This window comes from Oncorhynchus clarkii, chromosome 5, assembly GCF_045791955.1.
Source record: "Oncorhynchus clarkii lewisi isolate Uvic-CL-2024 chromosome 5, UVic_Ocla_1.0, whole genome shotgun sequence".
Classification (NCBI taxonomy): domain Eukaryota; kingdom Metazoa; phylum Chordata; class Actinopteri; order Salmoniformes; family Salmonidae; genus Oncorhynchus; species Oncorhynchus clarkii.
This window is the reverse complement of record NC_092151.1, coordinates 96,411,976-96,435,830: the sequence shown is the minus strand read 5'-3', so window position 1 is coordinate 96,435,830 and position 23,855 is coordinate 96,411,976. Positions and strand designations below refer to the sequence as shown.

The window sequence follows — 23,855 nt, the reverse complement described above, 5'->3', positions numbered from 1 at the left end:
CAGTGTCTGTCTGGATGTTGGAGTGTCTGTCTGGATGTCGGAGTGTCTGTCTGGATGTTGTAGTGTCTGTCTGGATGTCGGAGTGTCTGTCTGGATGTTGTAGTGTCTGTCTGGATGTTGGAGTGTCTGTATGGATGTCGCAGTGTCTGTCTGGATGTTGGAGTGTCTGTCTGGATGTCGCAGTGTCTGTCTGGATGTCGCAGTGTCTGTCTGGATGTCGCAGTGTCTGTCTGGATGTTGTAGTGTCTGTCTGGATGTCGGAGTGTCTGTCTGGATGTTGGAGTGTCTGTCTGGATGTCGGAGTGTCTGTCTGGATGTCGGAGTGTCTGTCTGGATGTCGGAGTGTCTGTCTGGATGTTGGAGTGTCTGTCTGGATGTTGGAGTGTCTGTCTGGATGTTGGAGTGTCTGTCTGGATGTTGGAGTGTCTGTCTGGATGTTGTAGTGTCTGTCTGGATGTTGGAGTGTCTGTCTTTACACAGAAGAAGCACTGACTGTCTTTGACATTTTCCACAATTTATAATTTCCTGTCTAAGTTGTGTTCCTTTTTTAATTTTAGGATTTGTAAAATATGTTCTATGATCACTTCTGCTTGTCATTTTGGCGTCCATGGCTTGATGAGTGCCGGCTCCGGCTGTGAGCACTTCGCTGAGCTATTCTTGACTCGGTAAAGAGGGTTTCAAGCAGATATTTGTGACATGTATCTGACAGCTTGTGTCTCAATCAAGATATGTTCTTCTTAATAACCTGAAGTCAGAGACAACCACATCCTCACCTGCAGAAGCAGCATACAGTATTCTATGGTAGGAGATATGAGCTCAGGACGGAGCAACTCTGTGTGTGCTTTCTAGATGATTGTGTTTAAAAAGGCACCATGCATGGCAGACAAGGTTAAACGTTTAAAAAGGCACCATGCATGGCAGACAAGGTTAAACGTTTAAAAAGGCATCATGCATGGCAGACAAGGTTAAACGTTTAAAAAGGCACAATGCATGGCAGACAAGGTTAAACGTTTAAAAAGGCACCATGCATGGCAGACAAGGTTAAACGTTTAAAAAGGCACCATGCATGGCAGACAAGGTTAAACGTTTAAAAAGGCACCATGCATGGCAGACAAGGTTAAACGTTTAAAAAGGCACCATGCATGGCAGACAAGGTTAAACGTTTAAAAAGGCACCATGCATGGCAGACAAGGTTAAACGTTTAAAAAGGCACCATGCATGGCAGACAAGGTTAAACGTTTAAAAAGGCACCATGCATGGCAGACAAGGTTAAACGTTACGGCCCTAATGTAAAGTTCCACATCAAAGTGATGCATCCATGACAGTAGTTGCTAGGATCGGTATGTCCATGACAGTAGTTGTTAGGATCGGTATGTCCATGACAGTAGTTGTTAGGATCAGTATGTCCATGACAGTAGTTGTTAGGATCAGTATGTCCATGACAGTAGTTGTTAGGATCGGTATCTCCATGACAGTAGTTGTTAGGATCAGTATGTCCATGACAGTAGTTGTTAGGATCAGTATGTCCATGACAGTAGTTGTTAGGATCGGTATCTCCATGACAGTAGTTGTTAGGATCAGTATGTCCATGACAGTAGTTGTTAGGATCAGTATCTCCATGACAGTAGTTGTTAGGATCGGTATGTCCATGACAGTAGTTGTTAGGATCGGTATGTCCATGACAGTAGTTGTTAGGATCAGTATGTCCATGACAGTAGTTGTTAGGATCAGTATGTCCATAACAGTAGTTGTTAGGATCAGTATGTCCATGACAGTAGTTGTTAGGATCGGTATGTCCATGACAGTAGTTGTTAGGATCAGTATGTCCATGACAGTAGTTGTTAGGATCAGTATGTCCATAACAGTAGTTGTTAGGATCAGTATGTCCATGACAGTAGTTGTTAGGATCAGTATGTCCATGACAGTAGTTGTTAGGATCAGTATGTCCATGACAGTAGTTGTTAGGATCAGTATGTCCATGACAGTAGTTGTTAGGATCAGTATGTCCATGACAGTAGTTGTTAGGATCGGTATCTCCATGACAGTAGTTGTTAGGATCAGTATCTCCATGACAGTAGTTGTTAGGATCAGTATCTCCATGACAGTAGTTGTTAGGATCGGTATCTCCATGACAGTAGTTGTTAGGATCAGTATCTCCATGACAGTAGTTGTTAGGATCGGTATGTCCATGACAGTAGTTGTTAGGATCGGTATGTCCATGACAGTAGTTGTTAGGATCGGTATGTCCATGACAGTAGTTGTTAGGATCGGTATGTCCATGACAGTAGTTGTTAGGATCGGTATGTCCATGACAGTAGTTGTTAGGATCGGTATCTCCATGACAGTAGTTGTTAGGATCAGTATCTCCATGACAGTAGTTGTTAGGATCAGTATCTCCATGACAGTAGTTGTTAGGATCGGTATCTCCATGACAGTAGTTGTTAGGATCAGTATCTCCATGACAGTAGTTGTTAGGATCGGTATGTCCATGACAGTAGTTGTTAGGATCGGTATGTCCATGACAGTAGTTGTTAGGATCGGTATGTCCATGACAGTAGTTGTTAGGATCGGTATGTCCATGACAGTAGTTGTTAGGATCGGTATGTCCATGACAGTAGTTGTTAGGATCGGTATGTCCATGACAGTAGTTGTTAGGATCGGTATGTCCATGACAGTAGTTGTTAGGATCGGTATGTCCATGACAGTAGTTGTTAGGATCAGTATGTCCATGACAGTAGTTGTTAGGATCGGTATGTCCATGACAGTAGTTGTTAGGATCGGTATGTCCATGACAGTAGTTGTTATGATCGGTATGTCCATGACAGTAGTTGTTAGGATCTGTATGTCCATGACAGTAGTTGTTAGGATCGGTATGTCCATGACAGTAGTTGTTAGGATCAGTATGTCCATGACAGTAGTTGTTAGGATCGGTATCTCCATGACAGTAGTTGTTAGGATCGGTATGTCCATGACAGTAGTTGTTAGGATCAGTATGTCCATGACAGTAGTTGTTAGGATCGGTATGTCCATAACAGTAGTTGTTAGGATCGGTATGTCCATGACAGTAGTTGTTAGGATCGGTATGTCCATGACAGTAGTTGTTAGGATCGGTATGTCCATAACAGTAGTTGTTAGGATCGGTATGTCCATAACAGTAGTTGTTAGGATCGGTATGTCCATGACAGTAGTTGTTAGGATCAGTATGTCCATGACAGTAGTTGTTAGGATCGGTATCTCCATGACAGTAGTTGTTAGGATCGGTATGTCCATGACAGTAGTTGTTAGGATCGGTATCTCCATAACAGTAGTTGTTAGGATCGGTATGTCCATGACAGTAGTTGTTAGGATCAGTATCTCCATGACAGTAGTTGTTAGGATCGGTATCTCCATAACAGTAGTTGTTAGGATCGGTATGTCCATGACAGTAGTTGTTAGGATCAGTATGTCCATGACAGTAGTTGTTAGGATCGGTATGTCCATGACAGTAGTTGTTAGGATCGGTATCTCCATGACAGTAGTTGTTAGGATCGGTATCTCCATGACAGTAGTTGTTAGGATCGGTATGTCCATAACAGTAGTTGTTAGGATCGGTATGTCCATAACAGTAGTTGTTAGGATCGGTATGTCCATAACAGTAGTTGTTAGGATCGGTATCTCCATGACAGTAGTTGTTAGGATCGGTATGTCCATGACAGTAGTTGTTAGGATCGGTATGTCCATAACAGTAGTTGTTAGGATCGGTATCTCCATAACAGTAGTTGTTAGGATCGGTATGTCCATGACAGTAGTTGTTAGGATCGGTATGTCCATGACAGTAGTTGTTAGGATCAGTATGTCCATAACAGTAGTTGTTAGGATCGGTATGTCCATGACAGTAGTTGTTAGGATCGGTATGTCCATAACAGTAGTTGTTAGGATCGGTATGTCCATGACAGTAGTTGTTAGGATCAGTATCTCCATGACAGTAGTTGTTAGGATCGGTATGTCCATGACAGTAGTTGTTAGGATCGGTATGTCCATGACAGTAGTTGTTAGGATCAGTATGTCCATAACAGTAGTTGTTAGGATCGGTATGTCCATGACAGTAGTTGTTAGGATCGGTATGTCCATGACAGTAGTTGTTAGGATCGGTATCTCCATGACAGTAGTTGTTAGGATCAGTATGTCCATGACAGTAGTTGTTAGGATCAGTATCTCCATGACAGTAGTTGTTAGGATCGGTATGTCCATGACAGTAGTTGTTAGGATCGGTATGTCCATGACAGTAGTTGTTAGGATCAGTATGTCCATGACAGTAGTTGTTAGGATCAGTATGTCCATAACAGTAGTTGTTAGGATCAGTATGTCCATGACAGTAGTTGTTAGGATCGGTATGTCCATGACAGTAGTTGTTAGGATCAGTATGTCCATGACAGTAGTTGTTAGGATCAGTATGTCCATAACAGTAGTTGTTAGGATCAGTATGTCCATGACAGTAGTTGTTAGGATCAGTATGTCCATGACAGTAGTTGTTAGGATCAGTATGTCCATGACAGTAGTTGTTAGGATCAGTATGTCCATGACAGTAGTTGTTAGGATCAGTATGTCCATGACAGTAGTTGTTAGGATCGGTATCTCCATGACAGTAGTTGTTAGGATCAGTATCTCCATGACAGTAGTTGTTAGGATCAGTATCTCCATGACAGTAGTTGTTAGGATCGGTATCTCCATGACAGTAGTTGTTAGGATCAGTATCTCCATGACAGTAGTTGTTAGGATCGGTATGTCCATGACAGTAGTTGTTAGGATCGGTATGTCCATGACAGTACTTGTTAGGATCGGTATGTCCATGACAGTAGTTGTTAGGATCGGTATGTCCATGACAGTAGTTGTTAGGATCGGTATGTCCATGACAGTAGTTGTTAGGATCGGTATGTCCATGACAGTAGTTGTTAGGATCGGTATGTCCATGACAGTAGTTGTTAGGATCAGTATGTCCATGACAGTAGTTGTTAGGATCGGTATCTCCATGACAGTAGTTGTTAGGATCGGTATGTCCATGACAGTAGTTGTTAGGATCGGTTTGTCCATAACAGTAGTTGTTAGGATCGGTATCTCCATAACAGTAGTTGTTAGGATCGGTATGTCCATGACAGTAGTTGTTAGGATCGGTATGTCCATGACAGTAGTTGTTAGGATCAGTATGTCCATAACAGTAGTTGTTAGGATCGGTATGTCCATGACAGTAGTTGTTAGGATCGGTATGTCCATAACAGTAGTTGTTAGGATCGGTATGTCCATAACAGTAGTTGTTAGGATCGGTATGTCCATGACAGTAGTTGTTAGGATCAGTATGTCCATGACAGTAGTTGTTAGGATCGGTATCTCCATAACAGTAGTTGTTAGGATCGGTATGTCCATAACAGTAGTTGTTAGGATCGGTATGTCCATGACAGTAGTTGTTAGGATCGGTATGTCCATGACAGTAGTTGTTAGGATCAGTATGTCCATAACAGTAGTTGTTAGGATCGGTATGTCCATGACAGTAGTTGTTAGGATCGGTATGTCCATAACAGTAGTTGTTAGGATCGGTATGTCCATAACAGTAGTTGTTAGGATCGGTATGTCCATGACAGTAGTTGTTAGGATCAGTATGTCCATGACAGTAGTTGTTAGGATCGGTATCTCCATGACAGTAGTTGTTAGGATCGGTATCTCCATAACAGTAGTTGTTAGGATCGGTATGTCCATGACAGTAGTTGTTAGGATCAGTATCTCCATGACAGTAGTTGTTAGGATCGGTATCTCCATAACAGTAGTTGTTAGGATCGGTATGTCCATAACAGTAGTTGTTAGGATCGGTATGTCCATAACAGTAGTTGTTAGGATCGGTATGTCCATAACAGTAGTTGTTAGGATCGGTATCTCCATGACAGTAGTTGTTAGGATCGGTATGTCCATGACAGTAGTTGTTAGGATCGGTTTGTCCATAACAGTAGTTGTTAGGATCGGTATCTCCATAACAGTAGTTGTTAGGATCGGTATGTCCATGACAGTAGTTGTTAGGATCGGTATGTCCATGACAGTAGTTGTTAGGATCAGTATGTCCATAACAGTAGTTGTTAGGATCGGTATGTCCATGACAGTAGTTGTTAGGATCGGTATGTCCATAACAGTAGTTGTTAGGATCGGTATGTCCATGACAGTAGTTGTTAGGATCAGTATCTCCATGACAGTAGTTGTTAGGATCGGTATGTCCATGACAGTAGTTGTTAGGATCGGTATGTCCATAACAGTAGTTGTTAGGATCAGTATGTCCATAACAGTAGTTGTTAGGATCGGTATGTCCATGACAGTAGTTGTTAGGATCAGTATGTCCATGACAGTAGTTGTTAGGATCAGTATGTCCATGACAGTAGTTGTTAGGATCAGTATGTCCATGACAGTAGTTGTTAGGATCGGTATGTCCATGACAGTAGTTGTTAGGATCAGTATGTCCATGACAGTAGTTGTTAGGATCGGTATGTCCATGACAGTAGTTGTTATGATCGGTATGTCCATGACAGTAGTTGTTAGGATCAGTATGTCCATGACAGTAGTTGTTAGGATCGGTATGTCCATAACAGTAGTTGTTAGGATCAGTATGTCCATGACAGTAGTTGTTAGGATCGGTATGGCAGTGAAAGGGTGATTGGTAGGAGGATGAATAGGTGAGTAATAAGAGATTAGAATGATAACTTGCTGTCTGAGCTGCAGCCTATGTGTCACACCCTGATCTGTTTCACCTGTCTTTGTGCTTGTCTCCACCCACCCCTCCAGGTGTCGCCCATCTTCTCCATTATCCCCTGTGTATTTATACCTGCGTTCTCTGTTTGTCTGTTGCCAGTTCGTCTTGTCTTGTCAGGTCTTGACAGCGTTCTTTCCAGCCTTCCAGTTTCACTAGTTCTGTTTCCTAGTTTTTCCCGGGTTCGGACCATTCTGCCTGCCCTGACCCCGAGCCTGTCTGCCGTTCTGTGCCTGCCTGACTCTGACCTGATCACGATCCTCTGCCTGCCCTTTGCCCCGTGTTTCTAATAAATCATCTGAGAACTGTACTATCCACCTCCCGTGTCTGCATCTGGGTCACATCCTGAGTCATGATACTATGTGTGATTTTGTGTGTGTGTACCTCTGCTAGTATAGATGTCCTCAGTGCCAGCGGTCTGTCCTATCAGATGATACTGGTTGAGTCGTGACCCCTCCTCTGCCACCACCACTGACTTGGCTGCTCCCTGGGTCCACGAATACACCACCTCAGACACAGGATACGCATCTACAAAAGGAGACAGGAAACAGGATACGCATCTACAACAGGCAACAGGAAACATGATACGCATCTACAACAGGCAACACTAAACATGATACGCATCTCCAACAGGAGACAGGAAACAGGATATGCATCTACAACAAGAGACAGGAAACAGGATACGCATCTACAACAGGAGACAGGACACAGGATACTCATCTACAACAGAAGACAGGAAACAAGATACGCATCTACAACAGAAGACAGAAAACAGGATACGCATCTACATCAGAAGACAGGAAACAGGATACGCATCTACAACAGGAGACAGGACACAGGATACTCATCTACAACAGAAGACAGGATACCTATCTACAACAAAAGACAGGAAACAGGATACGCATCTGCAGCAGAAGACAGGAAACAGGATACGCATCTACAACAGGAGACAGGAAACAGGATACGCATCTACAACAAGAGACAGGACACAGGATACTCATCTACAACAGAAGACAGGATACCGATCTACAACAGAAGACAGGAAACAGGATACCCGCCATGTGTCCCCACCCAACAGGATGATGATCTCCGGGAAATCTCTCTTTCCAAGTAGCCCACACACAGTGCTCCTGATAGAGGAATTAAATTCCTATATGTTTAATACCCAATTAAATTAATACACTCAGCCCATTTCTAAGGATTTGTAAGAAACTTATTTGCATAAAATGGGCGGAGACCAGTCTCAAAATCAAGCACTAGCGTTTATTCTCGAGAGTACTGAACATGATACAATTTACAACAGGTTATAAACTGAAAATGACGTCATTCGTTTTCGAACTGTCCCGTCTCTCCTCCACTCCGGTACAATGGCAGTATCGTTCTCAAGCCCTCCTACATCGTCTCTCACCAATTTAGATAATTTATGACCGAGCCAAGGTCTCCCTGTGTAGATAAGCATTCTAGCCAGTCTGACAATAAGTTCATTTTTTTATACCAAGGAACAGACAGTCATTGTTCTAATTCTTGATTATATTTACACACATTATATTCAGTACTAGGATTAAAAGAACATTCATATATCTTTACAGTAACATAATAGTATTCTGATTTGTCAGTCCTGATTGAAATGTATACATAATTAGTCATTATTGATAAAACAAATCCCTTAACAGCTCCACATCCCAGTAAGGAGGAGTCTGTCATGATCACCCTGCGGACACTACCTGGCCCATGAGAACCCCCTGCAACAGCAGTCATGGGTCTCTCCAATAATGTCAGGCAGAAGCTAAAAGTGTTCCAGCTGAAACCGTGACAGAAAGAGCCTGAATGTGACCTTCCTCTGTTGGGCCAAAAATATATGATCCAGAACGAGACGCAGAAACTGACTACGCTGAGTCAAATAACTTTTCTTGTGATTCACTATGAACCCCAGCGAATTTGGAAACCAGCTTAGCAGTGTGGAGCTCCACATGTTCCCTTGACTCTGCTACGACCAGCCTATCGTCCAGAAAGGCAAATACTCTGATCCACTGGCACCGCACCGGTGCCAAAACTTCCTCCACCACCATAGAAAAAGTACGCGTGAGGATCTACAGTATAGCACATGAAAACAGGCATCCTTCAGATCTATGGATGTGAACCAATCGCTGGGTCACACCGTCTGCAATAGCCGGCAAAGTGTGAGCATTTTGAACTTGCAACATTGAGGTGCTTCTTTAATACACGTAATTCCAGGATGGGATGCAACATTCCATCGCTCTTGGCAACTAAGAAGTACCGGCTGTACCAACCACTTTGTTCTTCTGACTCTGGGACCAACCGAATAGCCTGCTTTTGAAGGAGGGAGGAAATCTCCTCTCTCAAGACAGGCGCTAGGACCTCGGGGATGCAAAGGAGGACGCACAACAAACTGCAGGCTGTACCCTCGTCACCTATGGTTGAAGTACGCATGCCCCCCACTGGACGGAGTAGAGCACGTTGCCAGTCTCCCGCTACTGGACAGAGCACGCTGCAATGTCTCGCGCTACTGGACAGAGCACACTGCCAGTCTCCCGCTACTGGACAGAGCACGCTGCCAGTCTCCCGCTACTGGACAGAGCACGTTGCCAGTCTCCCGCTACTGGACAGAGCACGTTACCAGTCTCCCGTCACTGGACGGAGCACGCTGCCAGTCTCCCGCTACTGGACAGAGCACGCTGCCAGTCTCCCGCTACTGGACAGAGCACGCTGCCAGTCTTCCGCTACTGGACGGAGCACGCTGTCAGTCTCTCGCTACTGGACAGAGCACGCTGCCAGTCTTCCGCCATTGGACAGAGCACGCTGCCAGTCTCTCGCTACTGGACATAGCACGCTGCCAGTCTCTCGCTACTGGACGGAGCACACTGCCAGTCTCCCTACATTATCTCCTGAAGGGGCAGAGCAGAGAGCCACCCTGAGGACTGGGACTTGTTTTTATATTCAACACTCTTGACAATTGTGTGTCCTAAAGGCTTAGCCCCCTAGGATTAGCCCACAAGGATTAGCCCCTTTGTTAGCCTCTGGTGCAAAGTATCTTCCCGCTTCACCTCTGCAGGGACAGGAGGTAAATAGCTTACCCAAAACCTAGAGGCACCATATTCAGCCATTATGAAGAGAGGAGCAGAGAGGAGCACAGGGGAAGAGCATATTTATTATATTTCCCCTTATAGTACTGTGCCATATATAGTGGCTTGTGAAAGTATTCACCCCTTTGGCATTTTTCCTATTTTGTTGCCTTACAACCTGGAAATAAAATGGAATTAAAATAGATTTTTGGGGGGTTTGTATCATTTGATTTACACAACATGCCTACCACTTTGAAGATGCAAAATATATTTTATTGTGAAACAAACAAGAAATAAGACAAAAATATATATACTTGAGCGTGCATAATTATTCACACCCCCAAAGTCAATAATTTGTAGAGCCATCTTTTGCAGCAATTACAGCTGCAAGTCTCTTGGGGTATGTCTCTAGAAGCTTGGCACATCTAGCCACTGGGATTTCTGCCCATTCTTCAAGGCAATACTGCTCCAGCTCCTTCAAGTTGGATGGGTTCCGCTGGTGTACAGCAATCTTCAAGTCATACCACAGATTCTCAATTGGATTGAGGTCTGGGCTTTGACTAGGCCATTCCAAGACATGTAAATGTTTCCCCTTAAACCACTCGAGTGTTGCTTTAGCGGTATGTTTAGGGTCATTGTCCTGCTGGAAGGTGAACCTCTGTCCCAGTCTCAAATCTCTTGGAAGACTGAAACAGGTTTCCCTCAAGAATTTCCCTGTATTTGGTGCCATCCATCCTTCCTTCAATTCTGACCAGTTTCCCAGTCCCTGCCGATGAAAAACATCCCTACAGATGGTGTTATCGGGGGGATGAGAGGTGTTTGGTTTGCGCCAGACATAGTGTTTTCCTTGATGGCCAAAAAGTTTAATTTTAGTCTCATCTGACCAGAGTACCTTCTTCCATATATTTGGGGAGTCTCCCACATGCCTTTTTGGATGCGGATCCACTCTTCCGTAAAGCCCAGCTCTCTGGAGTGTATGGCTTAAAGTGGTCCTATGGACAGATACTCCAATCTCCGCTGTCTAGCTTTGCAGCTCCTTCAGGGTTATCTTTGGTCTCTTTGTTGCCTCTCTGATTAATGCCCTCCTTGCCTGGTCCGTGAGTTTTGGTGGGCTGCCCTCTCTTGGCAGGTTTGTTGTGGTGTCATATTCTTTACATTTTTAAATAATGGATTTATTGGTTCTCCGTGGGATGTTCAAAGTTCCTGATATTTGTTTATAACGCAACCCTGATCTGTACTTCTACACAACTTTGTCCCTGACCTGTTTGGAGAGCTCCTTGATCTTCATGGGGCTGCTTGTTTGGTGGTGCCCCTTGCTTGGTGGTGTTGCAGACTCTGGGGCCTTTCAGAACAGGTGTGTGTATACTGAGATCATGTGACACTTAGATTGCACACAGGTGGACTTTATTTAACTAATTATGTGACTTCTGAAGGTGATTGGTTGCACCAGATGTTGCAGAGGGGGTGAATACGTATACACACACCAAGTTTCGCTTTTAATTTTTTAGAATTCTTTAAAATAAATTTAAAACAAATATTTCACTTCACCAATTTGGACTATTTTGTGTATGTCCATTACATGAAATCCAAATCCATTTTATTTACAGGTTGTAATGCAACAAAATAGGAAAAACATCAAGGGGGATGAATACTTTTTCAAGGTACTGTATCCCCCTTTTCACCCATATATATGTACAATGAGTGTACATACTTTCTCCCTCAGAACAGCCTCAATTCGTCCGGTCATGGACTCTACAGGGTGTCGAAAGCGTTCCACAGGGATGCTGGCCCATGTTGACTCCAATGCTTCCCACAGTTGTGTCAAGATGGCTGGATGTCCTTTGGGGGGTGGACCATTCTTCAAACCTTCTTGCCTTTGTGCTGTTGTCTGTGTCCAATATTGTTAATACCATGTTTTGTGCTGCTACCATGTTGTGCTGCTGCCATGTTGTGTCGCTACCATGTTGTTTTCATGTGGTGTTGCTATTATGTTGTGTTGTCATGTGTTGCTGCCATGCTATGTTGTTGTCGTTTAGGTCTCTCTTTATGTAGTGTTGTGGTGTCTCTCTTGTCATGATGTGTGTTTTGTCCTATATTTTTATTTTAAATCCAGCCCCTGTCCACACAGGAGACCTTTTGCCTTTTGTTAGGCTGACATTGTAATTAAGAATTTGTTCTTCACTGACTAGTTAAATAAAGGTTAAATAAAATAAAAAAGAAATTGGAAACAGGAAACTTTTGAGCAGAAAAACCCAACAGGGTTGCAGTTCTTGACACAAACTGGTGCACCTGGCACCTACTACATGGACTCTACAGGGTGTTGAAACTGGTGCACCTGGCACCTACTACTATACCCCGTTTTCTCTGTATACATCAATGATGTTGCTCTTGCTGCTGGTGATTCTCTGATCCACCTCTACGCAGACGACACCGTTCTGTATACATCTGGCCCTTGTTTGGATACTGTGTTAACAAACCTTCAAACGAGCTTCAATGCCATAAAACACTTCTTCTGTAGCCTCCAACTGCTCTCAAACGCTAGTAAAACTAAATGTATGCTCTTCAATTGATCGCTGCCCGCACCCGCGGCCCGACTAGCATCACTACTCAGGACGGTTCTGACTTAGAATATGTGGACAACTAAAGCCTCCTCCACTCATGCTGCCAAACATACCCTTGTAAAACTGACTATACTACAGATCTTTGACTTCGCGATGTAATTGACAAAATAGCCTCCAACACTCTACCCAGCAAATTGGATGCAGTCTATCACAGCGACATCCATATACTACCCACCACTGCGACCTGTATGCTCTCGTTGGCTGGTCCTCGTTAGATATTCGTCGCCAAACCCACTGGCTCCAGGTCATCTATAAGTCTTTGCTAGTTAAAGCTCCGCCTTATCTCAGTTCACTGGTCACCATAGCAGCACCCATTGCATGCACTCCAGCAGGAATATTTCACTGGTCATCCCCAAAGCCAACACCTCTTTGGCCGCCTTTCCTTCCAGTTCTCCGCTGCCAATGACTGAAACGAATTGCAAAAATCACTGAAGTTGGAGACTCATATCTCCCTAACTTTAAGCGTCAGCTGTCAGAGCAGCTAACCGATCGCTGCATCTGTACACAGCCCATCTGTAAATAGCCTATCCAACCAACTACCTACCTCATCCCTATATTTGTTTTTGTCTTTCTGCTCTTTTGCACCCCAGTATTTCTACTTGCACATCCTCATCTGGACATAAATCACTCCAGTCTAAATTGCTAAATTGTAATTACTTCTCCACTATTAGCATATTTATTGCCTTACCTCCTTACTTCATTTGCACGCACTGTATACATATTTTTCTTTTGTATTAATTAGTTTGCCACAACTTGCACCCCTCATGTTATTGACTGTACATTTGTTTATGTGTAAATCTGTGTTGTTTTTGTTGCACTGCTTTCCTTTATCTTTATCTTGTCGCAGTTGTAAATGAGAACTTGTTCTCAACTAGCCTACCGGGTTAAATAAAGGTGTTCTCAACTAGCCTACCTGGTTAAATAAAGGTGTTCTCAACTGGCCTACCCTGGTTAAATAAAGGTGTTCTCAACTAGCCTACCTGGTTAAATAAAGGTGTTCTCAACTAGCCTACCTGGTTAAATAAAGGTGTTCTCAACTAGCCTACCTGGTTAAATAAAGGTGTTCTCAACTAGCCTACCTGGTTAAATAAAGGTGTTCTCAACTAGCCTACCTGGTTAAATAAAGGTGTTCTCAACTAGCCTACCTGGTTAAATAAAGGTGAAATTATGGAGTTTGATATGAGTCTGGAAGGAGAGTTTTCAGTCTAGCCAGACACCTAGGTATTTATAGTTGTCCACGTATTCTAGGTCAGAACCATCCAGAGTAGTGATGCTAGTCGGGCGGGCGGGTGCAGGCAGCGAACAGTTGAAAAGCATGCACTTGGTTTTACTAGCGTTTAAGAGTAGTTGGAGGCCACGGAAGGAGTGTTGTATGGCATTGAGCCTCGTTTGGAGGTTAGATAGCACAGTGTCCAAAGAGGGGCCAGATGTATACAGAATGGTGTCTTCTGCGTAGAGGTGGATCGGGGAATCAGGCGAGGCAGTCATTAGAGAAACCAAGGCTATTGAGTCTTCTGATAAGAATACGGTGATTGACAGAGTCGAAAGCCTTGGCCAGGTCGATGAAGACGGCTGCATAGTGCTGTCTTTTATCAATGGCAGTTATGATGTCGTTTAGTACCTTGAGCGTGACTGAAGTGCACCCATGACCAGCTCGGAAACCGGATTGCACAGAGGAGAACGTACGGTGGGATTCTTTTCTTGGAGAGTTCATTCTTCCTGTCCACTAAAGTTACGGAGAAGCGTACAGGCTGTATGGACGGAGACCAACGGGTAGAATATTCACCATATTCAGCCATGTGTTTTTAAAAAAATGTTAAAGACAAATTATCTTACAATCTCTCATGTCTCTCTGGGAGAAGATCCGTACCCTGAGCTTGTCCACATTATTGTCCAGAGACTGTACATTAGCAAGTTATATAAGCGGTGGGTGGTTTGCCCTCCTAGGGAGTATGACTAGAATGCAGGCTCTTCTTCCTCTCCTTCGGCGGCATCATTTTGGTAGAGCGACCGGGATGAATGGAGCTGCCTCATATAGTCCAAACAATGGATCCAGGTCTGGGAAGCCGAATTTGTTTCACCGATCTAATGTCTAAACAATACTCCTTTATTAATCCAAGATAATAAATACACTGCTCAAAAAAATAAAGGGAACACTAAAATACACATCCTAGATCTGAATTAATGAAATATTCTTATGAAATACTTTTTTCTTTACATAGTTGAATGTGCTGACAACAAAATCACAAAATAATTATCAATGGAAATCAAATTTATCAACCCATGGAGGTCTGGATTTGGAGTCACACTCAAAATTAAAGTGGAAAACCACACTACAGGCTGATCCAACTTTGATGTAATGTCCTTAAAACAACGTGCCTGTATGACCTCCCTACAATGCCTGGGTATGTTCCTGATGAGGTGGCGGATGGTCTCCTGAGGGATCTCCTCCCAGACCTGGACTAAAGCATCCGCCAACTCCTGGACAGTCTGTGGTGCAACATGGCGTTGGTGGATGGAGTGAGACATGATGTCCCAGATGTGCTCAATTGGATTTAGGTCTGGGGAACGGGCAGGCCAGTCCATAGCATCAATGCCTTCCTCTTGCAGGAACTGATGACACACTCCAGCCACATGAGGTCTAGCATTGTCTTGCATTAGGAGGAACCCAGGGTCAACCGCACCAGCATATGGTCTCACAAGGGGTCTGAGGATCTCATCTCGGTACCTAATGGCAGTCAGGCTACCTCTGGCGAGCACATGGAGGGCTGTGCGGCCCCCCAAAGAAATGCCACCCCACACCATGACTGACCCACCGCCAAACCGGTCATGCTGGAGGATGTTGCAGGCAGCAGAACATTCTCCACGGCGTCCCAGACTCTGTCACGTCTGTCACGTGCTCAGTGTGAACCTGCTTTCATCTGTGAAGAGCACAGGGCGCCAGTGGCGAATTTGCCAATCTTGGTGTTCTCTGGCAAATGTCAAACGTCCTGCGCGGTGTTGGGCTGTAAGCACAACCCCCACCTGTGGACGTCGGGCCCTCATACCACCCTCATGGAGTCTGTTTCTGACCGTTTGAGCAGACACATGCACATTTGTGGCCTGCTGGAGGTCATTTTGCAGGGCTCTGGCAGTGCTCCTCCTTGCACAAAGGCGGAGGTAGCGGTCCTGCTGCTGCGTTGTTGCCCTCCTACGGCCTCCTCCACGTCTCCTGATGTACTGGCCTGTCTCCTGGTAGCGCCTCCATGCTCTGGACACTACGCTGACAGACACAGCAAACCTTCTTGCCACAGCTCGCATTGATGTACCATCCTGGATGAGCTGCACTACCTGAGCCACTTGTGTGGGTTGTAGACTTCGTCTCATGCTACCACTAGAGTGAAAGCACCGCCAACATTCAAAAGTGACCAAAACATCAGCCAGAAAGCATAGGAACTGAGAAGTGGTCTGTGATACCACCTGCAGAACCACTCCTTTATTGGGGGTGTCTTGCTAATTGCCTATAATTTCCACCTGTTGTATATTCCATTTGCACAACAGCATGTGAAACTTATTGTCAATCAGTGTTGCTTCCTAAGTGGACAGTTTGATTTCACAGAAGTGTGATTGACTTGGAGTTACATTGTGTTGTTTAAGTGTTCCCTTTATTTTTTTGAGCAGTGTATATAATTTTTTTTTACTGAAATATCACATTTACATAAGTATTTAGACCCTTTACTCAGTAATTTGTTGAAGCACCTTTGGCAGAGATTACAGCCTCTAGGGTATGACGCTACAAGCTTAGCACACAGGTATATGGGGAGTTTCTCCCATTCTTCTCTGAAAATCCTCTCAAGTTATGTCAGGTTGGAAGGGGAGCATTGCTGCACAGCTATTTTCAGGTCTCTGGCTGGTCCACTCAAGGAGCTCTGGCTGGGCCACTCAAGGAGCTCTAGCTGGGCCACTCAAGGACATTCCATAATTACAAAGCGAAAAAAGTTTTTTATACATTTTATAAAATGTATTTATGTTCCAATTCAGCATCGTTCACACCCTTTTAAGCCTTAGCCCCAACCATCTCTTTAAGAACTCCCATGTAAACAAATGGCCAACCGTCAGCATGGTTAATCATGGTTAGGGAGGATAATATCTGTCTCTACACCAGTTAGAGGAGGAGGTGATTAACACTGTCTCTATACCAGGTAGAGGTGGTGATTAACACTGTCTCTATACCAGTTAGAGGAGGTGGTGATGAACACTGTCTCTATACCAGTTAGAGGAGGAGGAGGTGATTAACACTGTCTCTATACCAGGTAGAGGTGGTGATTAACACTGTCTCTATACCAGGTAGAGGTGGTGATTAACACTGTCTCTATACCAGTTAGAGGAGGAGGAGGTGATTAACACTGTCTCTATACCAGTTAGAGGAGGAGGTGGTGATTCACACTGTCTCTATACCAGTTAGAGGAGGAGGAGGTGATTAACACTGTCTCTATACCAGGTAGAGGAGGAGGTGATTAACACTGTCTCTATACCAGTTAGAGGAGGAGGTGATTAACACAGTCTCTATAACAGTTAGAGGAGGTGATTAACACTGTCTCTATACCAGTTAGAGGAGGAGGAGGTGATTAACACTGTCTCTATACCAGTTAGAGGAGGAGGAGGTGATTAACACTGTCTCTATACCAGTTAGAGGAGGAGGAGGTGATTAACACTGTCTCTATACCAGTTAGAGGAGGAGGTGGTGATTAACACTGTCTCTATACCAGTTAGAGGAGGAGGAGGTGATTAACACTGTCTCTATACCAGTTAGAGGAGGTGGTGATTAACACTGTCTCTATACCAGGTAGAGGAGGAGGTGGTGATTAACACTGTCTCTATACCAGTTAGAGGAGGTGGTGATTAACACTGTCTCTATACAAGTTAGAGGAGGAGGAGGTGATTAACACTGTCTCTATACCAGTTAGAGGAGAAGGGGGTGATTAACGCTGTCTCTATACCAATTAGAGGAGGAGCTGGTGATTAACACTGTCTCTATACCAGTTAGAGGATGAGGAGGTGATTAACACTGTCTCTATACCAGTTAGAGGAGGTGGTGATGAACACTGTCTCTATACCAGTTAGAGGAGGAGGAGGTGGTGATTAACACTGTCTCTATACCAGTTAGAGGAGGAGGAGGTGATTAACACTGTCTCTATACCAGTTAGAGGAGGAGGAGGTGATTAACACTGTCTCTATACCAGTTAGAGGAGGTGGAGGTGATTAATACTGTCTCTATACCAGTTAGAGGAGGAGGAGGTGATTAACACTGTCTCTATACCAGTTAGAGGAGGTGGTGATGAACACTGTCTCTATACCAGTTAGAGGAGGAGGAGGTGATTAACACTGTCTCTATACCAGTTAGAGGAGGAGGAGGTGATTAACACTGTCTCTATACCAGTTAGAGGAGGTGGTGATGAACACTGTCTCTATACCAGTTAGAGGAGGAGGAGGTGATTAACACTGTCTCTATACCAGTTAGAGGAGGAGGTGGTGATTAACACTGTCTCTATACCAGTTAGAGGAGGAGGAGGTGATTAACACTGTCTCTATACCAGGTAGAGGAGGAGGTGATTAACACTGTCTCTATACCAGTTAGAGGAGGAGGTGATTAACACAGTCTCTATACCAGTTAGAGGAGGAGGTGATTAACACTGTCTCTATACCAGTTAGAGGAGGATGAGGTGATTAACACTGTCTCTATACCAGTTAGAGGGGGGGGAGGTGATTAACACTGTCTCTATACCAGGTAGAGGAGGAGGAGGTGATTAACACTGTCTCTATACCAGTTAGAGGAGGAGGTGGTGATTAACACTGTCTCTATACCAGTTAGAGGAGGTGGTGATTAACACTGTCTCTATACCAGTTAGAGGAAGAGGAGGTGATTAACACTGTCTCTATACCAGTTAGAGGAGGAGGTGATTAACACTGTCTTTATACCAGTTAGAGGAGGAGGTGGTGATTAACACTGTCTCTATACCAGTTAGAGGAGGAGGTGGTGATTAACACTGTCTCTATACCAGTTAGAGGAGGAGGTGATTAACACAGTCTCTATACCAGTTAGAGGAGGTGGTGATTAACACTGTCTCCATACCAGTTAGAGGAGGTGGTGATTAACACTGTCTCTATACCAGGCAGAGGAGGAGGTGATTAACACTGTCTCTATACCAGGTAGAGGAGGAGGAGGTGGTGATTAACACTGTCTCTATACCAGTTAGAGGAGGAGGTGATTAACACTGTCTCTATACCAGGCAGAGGAGGAGGTGATTAACACTGTCTCTACACCAGTTAGAGGAGGAGGAGTTGATTAACACTGTTTCTATACCAGTTAGAGGAGGAGGAGGTGATTAACACTGTCTCTATACCAGTTAGAGGAGGAGGAGGTGATTAACACTGTCTCTATACCAGTTAGAGGAGGATGTGATTAACACTGTCTCTATACCAGTTAGAGGAGGAGGAGGTGATTAACACTGTCTCTATACCAGGTAGAGGAGGTGGTGATTAACACTGTCTCTATACCAGGTAGAGGAGGAGGTGATTAACACTGTCTCTATACCAGGTAGAGGAGGAGGTGATTAACACTGTCTCTATACCAGGTAGAGGAGGAGGTGATTAACACTGTCTCTATACCAGTTAGAGGAGGTGGTGATTAACACTGTCTCTATACCAGTTAGAGGAGGAGGTGGTGATTAACACTGTCTCTATACCAGGTAGAGGAGGAGGAGGTGATTAACACTGTCTCTATACCAGTTAGAGGAGGAGGTGATTAACACTGTCTCTACACCAGTTAGAGGAGGTGGTGATTAACACTGTCTCTATACCAGTTAGAGGAGGTGGTGATTAACACTGTCTCTATACCAGTTAGAGGAGGAGGAGGTGATGAACACTGTCTCTATACCAGTTAGAGGAGGAGGTGATTAACACTGTCTCTATACCAGTTAGAGGAGGAGTAGGTGATTAACACTGTCTCTTTACCAGTTAGAGGAGGTGGTGATTAACCCTGTCTCTATACTAGGTAGAGGAGGAGGTGAAGACAGCTCAGAGAGTGAGCTGCAGTGCTGAGTTGGGTCATGTTTTTTAGCTGGGTCTTGTTTATTAGGTGGGTCATGTTCATTAGCTGGGTCATGTTTATTAGGTGGGTCATGTTCAATAGCTGGGTCATGTTTATTAGGTGGGTCATGTTCATTAGCTGGGTCATGTTTATTAGGTGGGTCATGTTCAATAGGTGGGCCATGCTCATTAGGTTACAGGGAATAACTAAGGGTTAATGGAGTCGGAGACGGAGGCTAAGTGCCAAATGGCACTCTATTCCCTATTTAGCGAACTACCTTTGGCCGGGGCATGTGGGGGCATAGGGAAAAGGGTGCCATTTAAGTCCCATGCTGAGAGACCAGATCGAGACATAATGAAGCCGAGGATCCTCTCTCTCTCTCTCTCTGTTGTCTCTGGCCTACAAGTGTTAATTATCTCGTAAATTAAATCAATCAATTAATCACAGTAAATTACAGTTGTAGCTAGAACTGCAAAGGGATTGTGGACTGAATACCAAGTTAAAACCAGAGGACAGATCACTGGAGGCTGCAGTAAATTAATTGATTCATTAGTCACACCACTACTTTTAGTCTGACAAATAAAGCTTACTTGGCCAAGTGCTAGTGTCACCACCGTCGTTTAAATAATCGGACCAAGGCGCAGCGTGAGTAGAGTTCCACATATTTATTACAGTGAAACTTCAAAACAACAAAGATTTAACAAAAGTGCAGTATGTAGCGCACATAGGCACTCATACAAACAATATCCCACATCGCAGGTGGGAAAAGGGACACACTAAGTATGATCCCCAATTAGAGGCAACGATCGTCAGCTGCCTCCAATTGGGAACCATACCCACACACCAACATAGAACTATAATAACTAGAAAAAAAACCTAGTCACGCTCTGACCTATTACACCATGGTGAACCCCCAGGGCGTGACAGCTAGTCTCTTCTGACAGCCTCTAGCCAAGCGCTAGTCTCTTCTGACAGCCTCTAGCCAAGCGCTAGTCTCTTCTGACAGCCTCTAGCCAAGCGCTAGTCTCTTCTGACAGCCTCTAGCCAAGCGCTAGTCTCTTCTGACAGCCTCTAGCCAAGCGCTAGTCTCTTCTGACAGCTTCTAGCCACGTGCTGGTCTCTTCTGACTACCTCTAGCCAAGCAAGTTTCTTCAGCCAGTCTAGCCAAGCATCTCATCTGACAACCCTACGGGCCCTGGGACTCTTATCTTATTATCCATTGACAAGACAGAATACCCCGGTATAGTCTTGGTTTACATCCCAAATGGCACTCTATTCCCTTTATAGTGCATGACTTTTGACCAGGGCCCATAGGGCACAATATAGGGGATAGTGTCTAACATGCCTACCACTTTGAAGATGCAATATATTTTTATTGTGAAAGAAAAAATAAATAAGACAAAAAAAAGAATACTTGAGCGTGCATTATTATTCACACCCCCAAAGTCAATACTTTGTAGAGCCACCTTTTGCAGCAATTACAGCTGCAAGTCTCTTGGGGTATGTCTCTATAAGCTTGGCACATCTAGCCACTGGGATTTTTGCACATTCTTCAAGGCAAAAATGCTCCAGCTCCTTCAAGTTGGATGGGTTCCGCTGGTGTACAGCAATCTTTAAGTCATACCACAGATTCTCAATTGGATTGAGGTCTGGGCGTTGACAAGGCCATTGACAAGATTTAAATGTTTTCTGTTAAACCACTCGAGTGTTTCTTTAGCAGCATGCTTAGGGTCATTGTCCTGCTGGAAGGTGAACCTCCGTCCCAGTCTCAAATCTCTGGAAGACTGACACAGGTTTCCCTCAAGAATTTCCCTGTATTTAGCGCCATCTATCATTCCTTAAATTCTGACCAGTTTCCCAGTCCCTGCCAATGAAAAACATCCCCACAGCATGATGCTGCCACCACCATGCTTCACTGTGGGGATGGTATTCTCGGGGTGATGAGAGGTGTTGGGTTTGCGCTAGACATAGCATTTTCCTTGTTGGCCAAAAAGCTAACTTTTAGTCTCATCTGACCAGAGTACCTTCTTCCATATGTTAGGGGAGTCTCCCACATGCCTTTTGGTGAACACCAAACGTGTTTGCTTATTTTGTTCTTTAAGGAACGGCTTTCTTATGGCCACTCTTCCGTAAAGCCCAGCTCTGTGGAGTGTACGGCTTAAAGTGGTCCTATGGACAGATACTCCAGTCTCCTCTGTGGAGCTTTGCAGCTTTTTCAGTGCTTTGTTTGATCTCTTTGCTGCCTCTCTGATTTTTGTTGCCTGGTCCGTGAGTTTTGGTGGGTGGCCCTCTCTTGACAGGTTTGTTGTGGTGCCATATTCTTTACATTTTTTAACAATGGATTTAAATGGTGCTCTGTGGGATGTTCAAAGTTTCAGATATTTTTTTATAACTCAACCCTGATCTGTACTTTTCCACAACTTTGTCCCTGACCTGTTTGGAGAGCTCCTTGGTCTTCATGGTATTGCTTGCTTGGTGGTGCCCCTTGCTTAGTGGTGTTGCAGACTCTGGGGCCTTTCAGAACAGGTGTGTATATACTGAGATCATGTGACACTTAGATTGCACACACGGGGACTTTATTTAACTAATTATGTGACTTCTGAAGGTACTTGGTTGCACCAGATCTTATTTAGGGGCTTCATAGCAAAGGGGGTGAATACATATGTAAAGGGGGTGAATACATATGTAAAGGGGGTGAATACATATGTAAAGGGGGTGAATACATATGTAAAGGGGGTGAATACATATGTAAAGGGGGTGAATACATATGTAAAGGGGGTGAATACATATGTAAAGGGGGTGAATACATATGTAAAGGGGGTGAATACATATGTAAAGGGGGTGAATACATATGTAAAGGGGGTGAATGCATATGTAAAGGGGGTGAATACATATGTAAAGGAGGTGAATACATATGTAAAGGGGGTGAATACATATGTAAAGGGGGTGAATACATATGTAAAGGGGGTGAATACATATGTAAAGGGGGTGAATACATATGTAAAGGGGGTGAATACATATGTAAAGGGGGTGAATACATATGTAAAGGGGGTGAATACATATGTAAAGGGGGTGAATGCATACGTAAAGGGGGTGAATACATATGTAAAGGGGGTGAATACATATGTAAAGGGGGTGAATACATATGTAAAGGGGGTGAATACATATGTAAAGGGGGTGAATACATATGTAAAGGGGGTGAATACATATGTTAAGGGGGTGAATACATATGTAAAGGGGGTGAATGCATATGTAAAGGGGGTGAATACATATGTAAAGGAGGTGAATACATATGTAAAGGGGGTGAATACATATGTAAAGGGGGTGAATACATATGTAAAGGGGGTGAATACATATGTAAAGGGGGTGAATACATATGTAAAGGGGGTGAATACATATGTAAAGGGGGTGAATACATATGTAAAGGGGGTGAATGCATATGTAAAGGGGGTGAATGCATACGTAAAGGGGGTGAATACATATGTAAAGGGGGTGAATACATATGTAAAGGGGGTGAATACATATGTAAAGGGGGTGAATACATATGTAAAGGGGGTGAATACATATGTAAAGGGGGTGAATACATATGTAAAGGGGGTGAATACATATGTAAAGGGGGTGAATACATACGTAAAGGGGGTGAATACATATGTAAAGGGGGTGAATACATATGTAAAGGGGGTGAATACATATGTAAAGGGGGTGAATACATATGTAAAGGGGGTGAATACATATGTAAAGGGGGTGAATACATATGTAAAGGGGGTGAATACATATGTAAAGGGGGTGAATACATATGTAAAGGGGGTGAATACATATGTAAAGGGGGTGAATACATATGTAAAGGGGGTGAATACATATGTAAAGGGGGTGAATACATATGTAAAGGGGGTGAATACATATGTAAAGGGGGTGAATACATATGTAAAGGGGGTGAATACATATGTAAAGGGGGTGAATACATATGTAAAGGGGGTGAATACATATGTAAAGGGGGTGAATACATATGTAAAGGGGGTGAATACATATGTAAAGGGGGTGAATACATATGTAAAGGAGGTGAATACATATGTAAAGGGGTGAATACATATGTAAAGGGGGTGAATACATATGTAAAGGGGTGAATACATATGTAAAGGGGGTGAATACATATGTAAAGGGGGTGAATACATATGTAAAGGGGGTGAATACATATGTAAAGGGGTGAATACATATGTAAAGGGGGTGAATACATATGTAAAGGGGTGAATACATATGTAAAGGGGGTGAATACATATGTAAAGGGGGTGAATACATATGTAAAGGGGGTGAATACATAT

The 23,855-nt window shown here is 43.8% G+C and overlaps 1 protein-coding gene across 1 annotated transcript in view; it reads right to left on the bottom strand.

Moving 5' to 3' along the window:
* LOC139410296 (gamma-aminobutyric acid type A receptor subunit alpha5) overlaps positions 1-23,855 on the bottom strand; it is a 76,644-nt gene that overhangs the window by 13,129 nt on the left and 39,660 nt on the right. Inside the window, exon 7 of the mRNA XM_071155786.1 lies at positions 7,148-7,291. Coding sequence (XP_071011887.1) covers positions 7,148-7,291 — 144 coding nt within the window. The remainder of the gene's footprint in view (positions 1-7,147; positions 7,292-23,855) is intronic.